This window comes from Hyperolius riggenbachi, chromosome 6 (assembly GCF_040937935.1).
Source record: "Hyperolius riggenbachi isolate aHypRig1 chromosome 6, aHypRig1.pri, whole genome shotgun sequence".
Taxonomy (NCBI): domain Eukaryota; kingdom Metazoa; phylum Chordata; class Amphibia; order Anura; family Hyperoliidae; genus Hyperolius; species Hyperolius riggenbachi.
In genome coordinates this window covers 191,282,193-191,294,978 of record NC_090651.1, presented here as the reverse complement: position 1 = coordinate 191,294,978, position 12,786 = coordinate 191,282,193, and the positions used below count along the sequence as shown (strand labels likewise).

Below are 12,786 nucleotides of genomic sequence, written 5' to 3'. Positions count from 1 at the left end.
GGTCCGGGCCCTGGGGCAATTGCCCCCTTTGCCTCTATGGCAGCGCTGCCACCTGACTCTGAAGAAGGCTATTGTCTGCATGCCTTATGGAGGAGGACTTCTGCCAAGACATGGTCCCTAGTCCGAGTTAACAAAACCTTCCTGCTGGCCACCCCGTACAGGACAATCAGCCACAGATCCAGGTGAGAATATTCCTTGGCTGGCTGGCCATTTTTACTGGTTGACAACCTGAGTGCCTTCTCCTCCCACCTCTCTCTCTCTCTTTTTTTTTTTTTTTTTTTCACCCATTCCCTGCATCCCACTGTCTACTGCAGATTACATACCACCTAGAGTGGCATTCAAGAGAGCAGCACCATCTGAGGACCAACTACACAGACTTGCACAGTATTGTCAAAATCGCTCACTATGTCCTGCACAGAGGTTTAGGCTTCTTTCCTCTACAATAAGTTCTGATTAGAGGATTTTTTAACCTGCAGCTGAAACTGCCCCAGATCCAGAAGATAATGATGGAGTTTGAGAAACAGGCAGAAATCATGGACATGAAGGAGGAGATGATGAATGATGCTATTGACGATGCCATGGGTGATGAGGACGATGAGGAAGAGTCGTATGTATCTGCTGTTATCCTCTGCATACATAAAGAATAATGCATTTAATTTTGGGACACAATGTATTGAATGAATATGGAAACTGTCTTTCTGGCTATCTTTTGAGAAATACTGCTTGTCTAGTTTATGTGGTAATCCTCTCCCTCTAATACCTTCACTAACCCAGAACGGTTATGCACATCAGAGGTTCTGACTTCACTAGTTGCATGCTTGTTTCAGATATGGAACTCAGACACTGCCAAATTATCATGATGGTCTGGTTTTGAGTAACTTATGATCTGCGCATTTTAAAAGTTTTATCCATTATTTAGCAAAGGGTTCTTTATAGTAAGGATGATTAACATGTGAAATGTATAACCACAGGAAGTAGTTATGGCAAAACCTATATCTGTGTTAAAGGGAAACTTGGATGCTTTCCTTTATTTAAAGGCATCCATGGCTATAATTACTTGTGTTACTTGTTACTTGTGTTCTTCCATGGATTTTATCAGATTGCCATCTGGAGTCAAGAAGGATTTTTTTCCCTTTTTAGGGCTAATTGGTCCAAGCCTTGTAACTTTTTTTTTCTTCTCCTTCCTGTAGATGAACTGAGTTATGGTGCTGGCTACTATTGTGCCTTATTTTCTGGTTGAACTCTCTCTCTCTCTCTCTCTCTTTTTTTTAACCCAGGTAACTACCATATTGTTAGACTATAAGACGCACCGGACCATAAGACGCACCTAGGTTTAGAGGACAAAAACCAGGTCTGGCCCCCCGTGCCCTTCTTGTAAGTTTTATATTCTTGGCACGATAAAGGATGTCCAAGGTGTACACACCTGGGACCACCATGCAGCCATCCCCTCTCATTGCTGATCAGGACATGCACAGAACGCAAGTGACATACATTCCCCAAAAGCATCACTCTACTGCGGGGTACAGCAAAGTCAGCAGACCTGAGGGGACTTAGATGCCTTCTAAACCTAAACTACGGCCAACACCACTACTTGTGAGCCATACAGCGATGTCCCCATCACCGCAACCGCACAGCAGGAGAAGACTTGCCATTGCTCACTAAACAGGAATGGCGCTAAAGCTCACCATTCCGGAGCTGACGGTCACTGATGTGCTGATGAGGCCAAGGCTCGGCCTCCCATAGCTCTGCGACCACCTGGTAGGGATCAGGTCGCTCTACCACACGCCGAGGTTGATTAGCATCTGCAGAAACATAACAGGATGCCAGCTACTAGGAAGGAGCCTTCATGCGACCATTTGGTGGGAAGCCGCTGGTCTCGGAGGCGGGACCATGGCTCTGTCATTGGGCCGATCACTGAGCGAGTGTGGTGATTGGCCCAATGACGGATCCATGATCCCACCTCCGAGACCAGCGACTCCATTCAGAACACCAGACGGCCATGATTGGCTTGCAGTGCTCCCCCGGTTGGCCGCATGGTGCCTGGAGGCCGAGTAAGGAACAGCTGGAGCCACGGCGAGGGGGACTGGAAGGCTGCATGGAGGTGCCGGAGACATTGTCGATTAGCTCACAGCTCTCTCCCTGATTGGCCGCATGACCCCTGGAGGCCGCAACACAGGCAAGAATCAGCTAAAGCTGCAGCGAGGGGGACTGGATGGCTGCATGGAGGTCCCGGAGGCATGTTGGTCCTGCCAAGTACTGGTAAATATTATACCAGAAGGGCATAGGGGGCCGGACGGTGAGACAAAGAAGGAGAATGGTGACACAGGAGGGCAGAGGGGGCACTTATGGGAGGGTACATTCGGACTATAAGACGCGCTAACTTTTCCCCCCACTTTTAGGTGAGAAAAAATGTGCCTTATAGTCCGAAAAATACGTTATGTAACGATATGTGGCAGCAGGGTGTACAGCGCTATGAGCAATTTTTAAAAGATGTCCCCAGAGTCTATGGCTTTTCGCCTATATCCTGCATTGTTTAACAATCCTATCTGTGATTGATCATTTGGCATTTTGGTTACAGTTTCCTGCTATCCACATCAAATCACTCAAGATCTTTTGGACTTGATCATGGAACAATCGATCAACGATCGTTTCACATGAGTCTGTCTTTCCCTGTGTATATAGCTTAAAGTGGACCCAAATTAAAAATACAAGATTTCAGAAATAAAATCTATTTTCTAAATTATATTAATAAATAGCAGATTTTTTTCAGCTGCAGGATGACAAATATAAAATATTTTACATTTATTGGAGGAACCCCTTCCTTCCTTCCTTTCATATTGCCAGGACAGAATCCGGCAAACTGGTGGAGTAGATGGTGTCCAGCAAAGGAAAAATTGCTAATGGCAGCCACCGGTATAGCCCTAGTTATGAAAAGAGAAGGGTGAAAAGCATGCACTGAAATGCTCATAGGCTTGAAGGAGTGTTTATTTATCTTTGTATGTGTCAGAGTGGTGCAACTAAATATTTTGAATTACAAAATTTTTTGGTTTGGGTCTGCTTTAAGGCCCGGTTCACATTGCGTTTTTGAGCCAAAAGGATCCGGTGAGCGGATCCGGTCTCCGCTTCACTGGATCCGGATGGCTCTGTCCGTGGCCTGGTTCACATAGTGAAAACGGATCTGATCAATGATAGATCGGATCCATTTTCACTCAGCAATACATATCTAATTTTCTGTAGCAGCCGGCGGTAGAGGCTTCCTCTTCTTCCGCTGTAACTACACAGCACGTCATGTGACTAGTCACATGACGCATCATGTAGTCACATGATGTGGAAGAAGACTAAAGCCTCTACCGCCAGCTGCTACGGAAGATTAGGTATGTATAAACCCTCCCTCACCCACCCGCCCGGCTGCTGCACCCTCCCTCACCCTCCCGTCGCTCAGGTTCGTGTCAACCCATGCCCCCATCCCCCGTGGAACAGTCCATTTCTTCACTAGTGAAGAAACGTTCCGTTTTCGATTGCCCCAATGCTTCAGTATCTTTTGTCCGGTTCCGCTCCGCTAAGCAGAACGGCCGGAAAATTACGGCCTGCAGCAATTTTTAGGTCCGGGGACCAGAATGTACGGAACGTATCCGTACCAACGGACGCATGTGAATGGATCCATAGGTTAACATTGGATCCTTTCACATCCGTTCCGTTTGTACAGTATACGTTCCGGTTCCGATCCGGAAAAAAAACGATAATGTGAACCGGGCCTTAAAGAGTTTCTTGCGGAAGGAAAATGTTGGCGCTATATAAATACTAAATAATTATAATAATAAATGATGTAGGAGGCAGCAGGAACCCTTGGGGGCTGCTCTCTAGCTCCCATCTGTATGCAGTCCTCTATCTTTTTTTTTTCTCCCAGCCACCAATCTTTGACATGCCAATGGCAATATCCTGTAACCCCAGCCACCACAATGCATGCTGGGAAATGTAGATCATTAATGTAACAACATTTCCCAGCCAGAAGCACATGAAATTATATATTTTGTAAAGGTGTACAGAGGCGCCAAAAGAGTAAAATACGCTAAAATCATCTAAAAACGTTCAGGAGGCGGTGGTGGACTAGCCACTCCAAACAGACACAATGCTGTCGATATGGTTAAGACAATTTATTCACTTACTCCTAGTAATAACTGGCAACGCGTTTCACGGGCACAATCCCACTTCATCAGGCAACAAAACAACAGGAGTAACATAATGTAATTGACAGAGACGAAAAAGCATAATCAGAACGCTGTGTATGGTATTTTTATGTACAAATTATAAAGAAAAAATATTGTGTGAACATAGTGTTAACCATTAGTAATAGGGGGGCTATCTTAGTGTGAGGATACTTATCGTAGTGTATTGTGAATGGCACATATGGAGCCAAGGGAGGTGTAACAAGAAACATGTTACTAATAACAAATGACTAGAGATAGTAGTATGTAAGTAGGGTCACTGAACTAGACAATAATAAAAAAACAATAATAAATGTAAACAACCATAGGCAACAATAATAAACTGCACTATGCGGCAAACCTGCTATTAAATGTCCAATGTGTAAGTAACCTAGTGTATGAATGGGAGTAGAACAGGATTGCGTATAGTGTATGGCTGTAAAGGGGGACGGGGTTCTAGAATGAGGGAAAAACCAGAAGGATGATTAATAAAACGCCCAGGACAAATTATGCTGGTGGAGGTGGTAGGTTGCACAATGTGTGAACCGAGGTCACATAAGGCAGCAAATCGCCTATCAAGAGTTTAAAGAGAAATAATCACTTACCAGCTAGGGGCTCAGACTATGCTTGGCACCTCTGTGCTGGCTTGTGGACACTGAGGGGGTTATAAAGGTCAGCCGGGGATCGATTATTCAAATTTTGGTGGTAGTGGGCTGGGCCCGAGTGAGAGTGGGTGTGGACAAAACGCACATATTAGCCAATGGGGAGGACATGAAAGTAATGTGCATCTTGTCACTCTGATGCCGGAGTGGTGGGCAGTGCTGGGGCCGGCTAGGTGGGCGGTGCCCCGATGACGTTGCACCCCCAGTGAATTGTGGGAAGGAATCCCTGTGTGCAGTACGTATGGCTGTGAGAGCTGCCTGTATAGAGTGCGCAGGCGTGCCCATACAGGAAGTAAAGACGTGGCCATGATGGTTGAGGGAAGCCACTGAGAGGGATTAAACAACATTAAAAAAAATACACATAATAAATCATAAACTCGCTATCTGCATATCTACATAGGAGACTACTCTCTAGGCTAGGATAAAACTGGAATATAGAAGTTATGTAGTGGTGTGTTGCTCATAGGATCTAGATTGCAACACTGCCATCTACTGGACAATAATTAAAGTGCTGTAGTGCTAGCAGCTAAATGACTTTCTTATGGGACAATGAATTGCCTTAAGGCAGTACTAAAAATAGTGGAAAATTTGGGGATTAAGACAGTAGAGGTAGGGAATATCATGTTATAAATACATTTGTAAAATACTAGGGTTGTGTTGTAGGAAGTTTATAAGTTTTCCTTAGTGAGGTGTGTAACATTCTCATATATAAGGGAAGACGCCGAGAGCCCAGTATAGTGTAGTATGTACTGTAAATTGGGTATGGAAGGTAAGTATAGGTAGGTTATACTCACAAACAAGGGTTACCGTCCAGGTAACCACTATGAAGGCAGGTGAGGAGATTAGACCTGTCCCCACTCAGGATTAAGAAGTCGCTCTCTGTAGATCGGGAAAAAAGAAGAATTCCCCTCCACCAGGGGTGGAAACAACTGCAAAAGTAGTACAGAGGCGCCAACAGGGTAAAAACAATATTTCTTTAAAATGGTTAAAATGAAGTAGGTAGCGGTGGACTTACCCCTCCAAAACAGACACAAAAATTGCGGTTTTAAGCAAAAATCAGTTTATTTACATACTCCGAATAATTATTCGGAGTATATACTCTGAATAATTATTCGGAGTATGTAAATAAACTGATTTTTGCTTAAAACAGCAATTTTTGTGTCTGTTTTGGAGGAGTAAGTCCACCGCTACCTACTTCATTTTAACCATTTTAAAGAAATATTGTTTTTACCCTGTTGGCGCCTCTGTACTACTTTAACATTCTCATAATTCCACATATAATAAAATGCCGCATGTAGGGAAACTCATATTAATTGTAATAGACACATGTAAAGAATGTAAGCTATGCACTAGTTCGCACCAATAGATAAAAAACTTTTTATAAAACTTAAAAAAAGGGAATAAAACATAGAAGAATCAATGGATACATTAAAAAGAGAGGACAGATAAAAAGAGAAAGATTATTGATTGCAGAGTATGAGGAGTTAATAGATTTTCTCCAGTAGTTCATTTAAGCCATCTGGAGTTAAAGTTTTGAGTATCTGAATCCAAAACATCTCTCGTTTTTTCAAAACGTCAAAAGAATCTGAATGGTTGTATGGGATTGATTCGATAAGTGTGATACGGAACTGCTCAGGATTGCTATTGTGATGGGTAGTGAAGTGACGTGAAACACTGTGGAGAGGGTATTGGTTGAGTATATTTATTTTGTGTTGTCCTATTCTACTTCTAGCTAGTTGGATGGTTCTGCCCACATACTGCAGCCGGCAAGGGCATGAGATGACATAAATGACGTATTTTGATGCACAGGTTAAGCTATTCTTAATTTGGTATTCAGTACTGGTAACCAGGGAACAGAATAATGAGGTATGGACTATGAACTGGCAGGCCAAACCTCTTTTGTGGTTGCAAGCGGTGCAACCTGGGGTCTCGGTGGAGGGTTCATGTGTAGTGTCAGTTGGACTGTGTCGTATTCTACTAGGGGCCAGTATACTGCGGAGGTTGGGGGCACGTCTAAACATGATGGCGAGTTTGGGTGGTATGATTGGACGTAGGTGGGGGTCTTGTAAAAGGATATCCCATCTTCTGTTAAGTATACAGCGGACTGAAGTGGGTTGAGAACTGAATTTTGTGATGAATCGGGGTGTATCGTTCTGGGTGTTGGTGTTTGGTAGTGAGGGGTTCTCTATTTTGGCTTTTTGGTATGCATCTTGTAGTAGTCTTTTTGGATATTTGCGGTCTGTAAATTTCTTTGTCAAGATTTTAGCTTTGGTATTCTACTGTTGTGGGTCTGTACAATTGCGATAAATTCTTTTGTATTGACTGTAAGGGGTGTTTTTGGTCCCTGGGCGGTGGTGAAAGCTGTGGTAGTGAATGTAGTTGTTGGCATCAACGGGTTTGAAGAATGTTTCATTTTTGATTTGAAGTGACTCTGTATATAAAATGAGATCTAAAAATTCAATAGAATTAGGGTCATGATGGGAGGTGAATTCTAGGCAGGTTTGTGTTCAGATATTTAACGAATGATGGTATTAAATCGGAGGTACCTTTCCATATAAAAATTAAGTCATCAATATACCTTTTGTAGAAAATGATGTTATTTGAAAAGTGGTTATTATTATTCATTTTTATGTGTTCAAAATATCCCATGGCCAAATTAGCATAAGACGTGGAGAATGAGCTTCCCATGGAAACGCCGCTGACTTGGTGGTAAACCTTATCTTGAAAGGTGAAAACGTTATTGTGGAGGATAAATTCTGTACATGGTATAAGAAAGGACTGTTGTGGTTGTGGCATGGCAGTGGTGGATTGTAAGTAATATTGTAATGCAGTGAGCCCGAATGTGTGAGGTATATTGGTGTACAAGGATGTAACGTCGCAGGTTAACCATATATAATAGTCTTGCCAAGGTATAGATTGGATGAACTCAATGAGGTTTTGGGAATCTTAGAGAAAGGAGGGTAGGGACTGGACATGAGTTTGTGTGCATCAATAAACCTGGACAGATTGCTAGTGACGGAGTCAATTCCAGAGATTATGGGTCTACCAGGTGGTTTGTGAATGTTTTTATGAATTTTGGGCAGGTAATAGAAAAAGGGGTTTTCGGGTGATGGTTAACAATCAAATTTCTCTCGTTTTTGGTGATATTATTGAGTAGGGCATCATTAATGAAACTTTTGAGGGCTTTGTTCCGGGGTGGGATCTGTTTGTAGTGGTTCGTAATGTTTGGGGTCACTGAGTAGTCGAAGGGATTCTTCAAGGTAGTCGACTTTGTCCAGGATGACAATCCCTCCCCCCTTATCAGCTGGCTTAAAGGACTTACGAGGCGAAACGCCGTAAAAAAAGTGAATCACTTGCCTCATCTGTTAAGGCACGGAGGACGCCGTCCGCGCCTTCCGTGCCGATCCGCCGGGTCCCCCGCTCATTAGCCCCCCGGGCCGGCTGCCGACCCCACGGCCCGGGTCGGGCTCTCTCGCCTCTCCCAAGATGGCCGCATCCTTTGCCCGCGGCTGCGCAGTCCGCATAGCCGCGAGTGCGGCTGCTACGTAGCGTGGATCGGGGGGTTGGCCCTAGAGCTGCGCAGTTGCACTCGCGGCTATGCGGACTGCGCAGCCGCGGGCAAAGGATGCGGCCATCTTGGGAGAGGCGAGAGAGCCCGACCCGGGCCGTGGGGTCGGCAGCCGGCCCGGGGGGCTAATGAGCGGGGGACCCGGCGGATCGGCACAGAGGGCACGGACGGCGTCCTCCGTGCCTTAATAGATGAGGCAAGTGATTAACTTTTTTTCGGCGTTTCGCCTCGTAAGTCCTTTAATGACTGTATTGGGGTTGTGCCGCAAGGCCTTAAGAGCTGTTTTCTCTGGTGGCGTGAGGTTGGAGGTAAAAGTTGTGTCGGGAATGGTAAGCTCTTGTAGATAAGGACTAGCGAGTAAAAGGTCTCGATGAAATTGCCTCTGGACGCGGTGGGGTAAAAGCGTGAACGGCATGTTAGATGAGTGTTAATGTATTTTTCAGTGTTGACTTCGGCTGTGGAAATGGAGATAATGGGTAGTGAGTCATTGTTGGTAATAATGAGATTGGTGGGGTCTGTGTGTAGTGAGGCATTATGTTTTTTCATTGCAAAATGTCTTTTAAGGGTAAGTTTGCGGACATAGGTATTGAGGCCACTAAATAGTTCAAACATATCAGATTGGTTTGTGGGGCAAAAATATAGGTCTTTTTGAAGCAGAGATGATTCTTGTTTGGTTAAGATGTGACTTCTTTTGGTTTCTGTTGGGGAAGTGGCGTTATGAATGGGAGGGGTATGCATTAACGTTTGTTTCTTTTTTCTTTTACCTTGACATCCTCGCTTTCTGAGTCTGGCAATGGGCGTTTTGTTTTGTTCGACGGTTGTAGGAAAGAGCGGGCTGATATAGGGCTGGGTAGTTGGGTGGACAGGATGTTTTTTGATAGGGAGGCTGGTAGTTCTAAAAAAGATGACGATAGGACGAGGTGTTGTGGTTCACTGTTATTTATGTGTTGCGATATTTGAGGTATGAAAAATTTGCAAATGGTAGTGTGTTGGGGATTCTGAGATGTGGAGCCGGAGGGTACTGCAGGCCTGTTTGGTGACGCCAGGGAGTTGAAGTCTGTAGTGTATGTGCTGATCTGTGAAAGTCTAAAATCATTATCTGGCGTATTGTCTGTTGAGGTCTGTTTGTATGGTGTATTATTTTTTGAACTCTGACTAGGGGAGGGGTTGTCATCCCTGGACAGTTGTTTTATGTCGGGTTTCTGTATTGTGAGGGTATCTGGAGGATTGGACTTATTGAAGCGGAAAGTAGATGGGATGAGACTTATTTTGAAATTGCTCCTGTCGGCTGCAGGATGCAGGTCTCTGGACTCTGAGTTGCTGGTAACTGGATTAGGTCGGGTGGGGTGCCCCGGGTGTGGTTTGGTGCATGTGGGCCATGGTGCTTTAGGTGTGAATTTTGTGGGGTTGGGTTTTTTGTAATTAAAGCTATTTGGTGGTGGCGTCAATTTGGAAAAATTAATCTTGTCTGTGGGTGCAGGGGTGGTGGTTTTTGGTGGTGGTGGGCATATTGGTAGGTTGATGGGATGGGTGAGGGGGAGAGGCGGAGGTGGGTAAGGTGGATATATGTGTGGAGTAGGTCTGGGCAAAGTGAGGCTCATAAGTAGCGGTGGCGGGACAATGGGCAACGCAGTAGGTGCTATAGGTGCAGGTGGGATACCCACCCCAGAAACAAAGCCCTTAAGTTTCATTAATGATGCCCTACTCAATAATATCACAAAAAACGAGAAATTTTATTGTTAACCATCACCCAAAAACCCCTTTTTTCTATTACCTGCCCAAAATTCATAAAAACAAAACCACCTGGTAGACCCACAATCTCTAGAATTGACTCAGCCACTAGCAATCTGTCCAGGTTTATTGATACACACTTACAAACTCCTGTCCAGTCCCTACCCTCCTTTCTCAAAGATTCCCAACACCTCATCGAGTTCATCCAATCTATACCTTGGCCAGACGATTATACAGTGGCTTGCAAAAGTATTCGGCCCCCTTGAAGATTTCCACATTTTGTCATATTACTGCCAGAAACATGAATCAATTTTATTGGAATTCCACATGAAAGACCAATACCAAGTGGTGTACATGTGAGAAGTGGAACGAAAATCATACATGATTCCAAACATTTTTTTTTACAAATAAATAACTGCAAAGTGGGGTGTGCATAATCATTCAGCCCCCTTTGGTCTGAGTGCAGTCAGTTGCCCATAGACGTTGCCTGATTAGTGCTAATGACTAAATAGAGTGCACCTGTGTGTAATCTGTCAGTACAAATACAGCTGCTCTGTGACGGCCTCAGAGGTTGTCCAAGAGAATGTTGGGAGCAACAACACCATGAAGTCCAAAGAAGACATCAGACAGGTCAGGGATAAAGTTATTGGGAAATGTAAAGCAGGTTTAGGCTACAAAAAAGATTTCCAAAGCTTTGAACATCCCACGGAGCACTGTTCAAGCGATCATTCAGAAATTGAAGTAGTACGGCACAACTGTAAGCCTACCAAGACAAGGCCGTCCACCTAAACTCACAGGCTGAACAAGGAGAGCGCTGATCAGAAATGCAGCCAAGAAGCCCATGGTGACTCTGGATGAGCTGCAGAGATCTACAGCTCAGGTGGGGGAATCTGTCCATAGGACAACTATTAGTCGTGCACTGCACAAAGTTGGCCTTTGTGGAAGAGTGGCAAGAAGAAAGCTGCTGTTAACAAAGAAGCAGAAGTACCATTTGCAGTTTGCCACAAGCCATGTGGGGGACACAGCAAACATGTGGAAGAAGGTGCTCTGGTCAGATGAGACCAAAATGGAACTTTCTGGCCAAAATGCTATGTGTGGCGGAAAACTAACACTGCACATCACTCTGAACACATCATCCCCACTGTCAAATATGGTGGTAACAACAATATGCTCTGGGGTTGCTTCTCTTCAGCAGGGGCATGGAAGCTGTTCAGAGTTGACGGGAAGATGGATGGAGCCAAATACAGGGCAATCTTGGAAGAAAACCTCTTGGAATCTGAAAAAGACTTGAGACTGGGGCAGAGGTTCACCTTCCAGCAGGACAACGACCCTAAAAATAAAGCCAGGGCAACAATGGAACGGTTTACAAAAAACATATCCATGTGTTAGAATGGCCCAGTCAAAGTCTAGATTTAAATCTAATCAAGAATCTGTGGCAAGATCTGAAAACTGCTGTTCACAAATGCTTTCCATCTAATCTGACGGAGCTGGAGCTGTTTTGCAAAGAAGAATGGGCAAGGATTTCAGTCTCTAGATGTGCAAAGCTGGTAGAGACATACCCTAAAAGACTGGCAGCTGTAATTGCAGAAAAAGGTGGGGGCTGAATAATTACGCACACCCCACTTTGCAGTTATTTATTTGTAAAATATGTTTGGAATCATGTGAGTTTCGTTCCACTTCTCACGTGTACAACACTTTGTATTAGTCTTTCATGTGGAATTCCAATAAAATTGATTCATGTTTATGGCAGTAATATGACAAAATGTGGAAAACTTCAAGGGGGCCGAATACTTTTGCAAGCCACTGTATATGGTTAACCTGCGACGTTACATCCTTGTACACCAATATACCTCACACATTCGGGCTCACTGCATTAAAATATTACTTACAATCCAATACGGCCATGCCACAACCACAACAGTCATTTCTTATACTATTATTATTTATTGTATTTATAAAGCGCCAACATATTACGCAGCGCTGGACATTAATTTAGGTTACAGACAATATTTAGGGGTGACAAACAGCAATATGACAATTCAGGCATACAAGAAAACCATATCACACAGCACAGTATGAGTACAAGGTAATGCTTAGTCAGTCACTGGAGGGGAGCATGGAGATTAGGCAAGTTAGGTTCACTCAAATGCATAGCATGGGTGCACAGTAATGGAGGTGCATGATCAGGTAGGACACAAAAGGAGGAGGACCCTGCCCAAAGGCTTGCAATGTAGAGGGAGAGGTAGGGACACGAGAGGTAGGGGACCAGAGTTCAGCTGTGGGTTTAGAGCAATTGTGAGGGGTGGTAGGCCAGAGTGAAAAGGTGAGTTTTGAGGACCTTCTTGAAGGTGTTGGAGGGGGCTGCCCTAATAGGTGGAGGTAGGGAGTTCCATAGTGTTGGAGCGGCTCTTGAGAAGTCTTGGAGGCGTGCATGGGACTGGGTGATGCGGGGGACGGTCGGGCGAAGTTCATTGGAGGAGCGGAGTGATCGGCTTGGTGTGTACCTCAGAGTAAGATCAGAAATGTAGGTTGGACAGGTTTTGTGGACGGATTTGTAGGTCAGACACAATATCTTGAATCTGCTTCTGGACTGGATAGGAAGCCAGTGGAGGGATTCACG

The 12,786-nt window shown here is 44.5% G+C and overlaps 1 protein-coding gene across 2 annotated transcripts in view; it reads left to right on the top strand.

The window, feature by feature from the left end:
* The window catches only part of CHMP2A (charged multivesicular body protein 2A), a 201,347-nt gene that overhangs the window by 123,178 nt on the left and 65,383 nt on the right, over nt 1–12,786 (top strand). For both annotated transcript variants that reach the window (XM_068240246.1, XM_068240247.1), the window contains exon 4: nt 477–607. In XM_068240246.1, the coding sequence (XP_068096347.1) occupies nt 477–607 (131 nt within the window). The remainder of the gene's footprint in view (nt 1–476; nt 608–12,786) is intronic.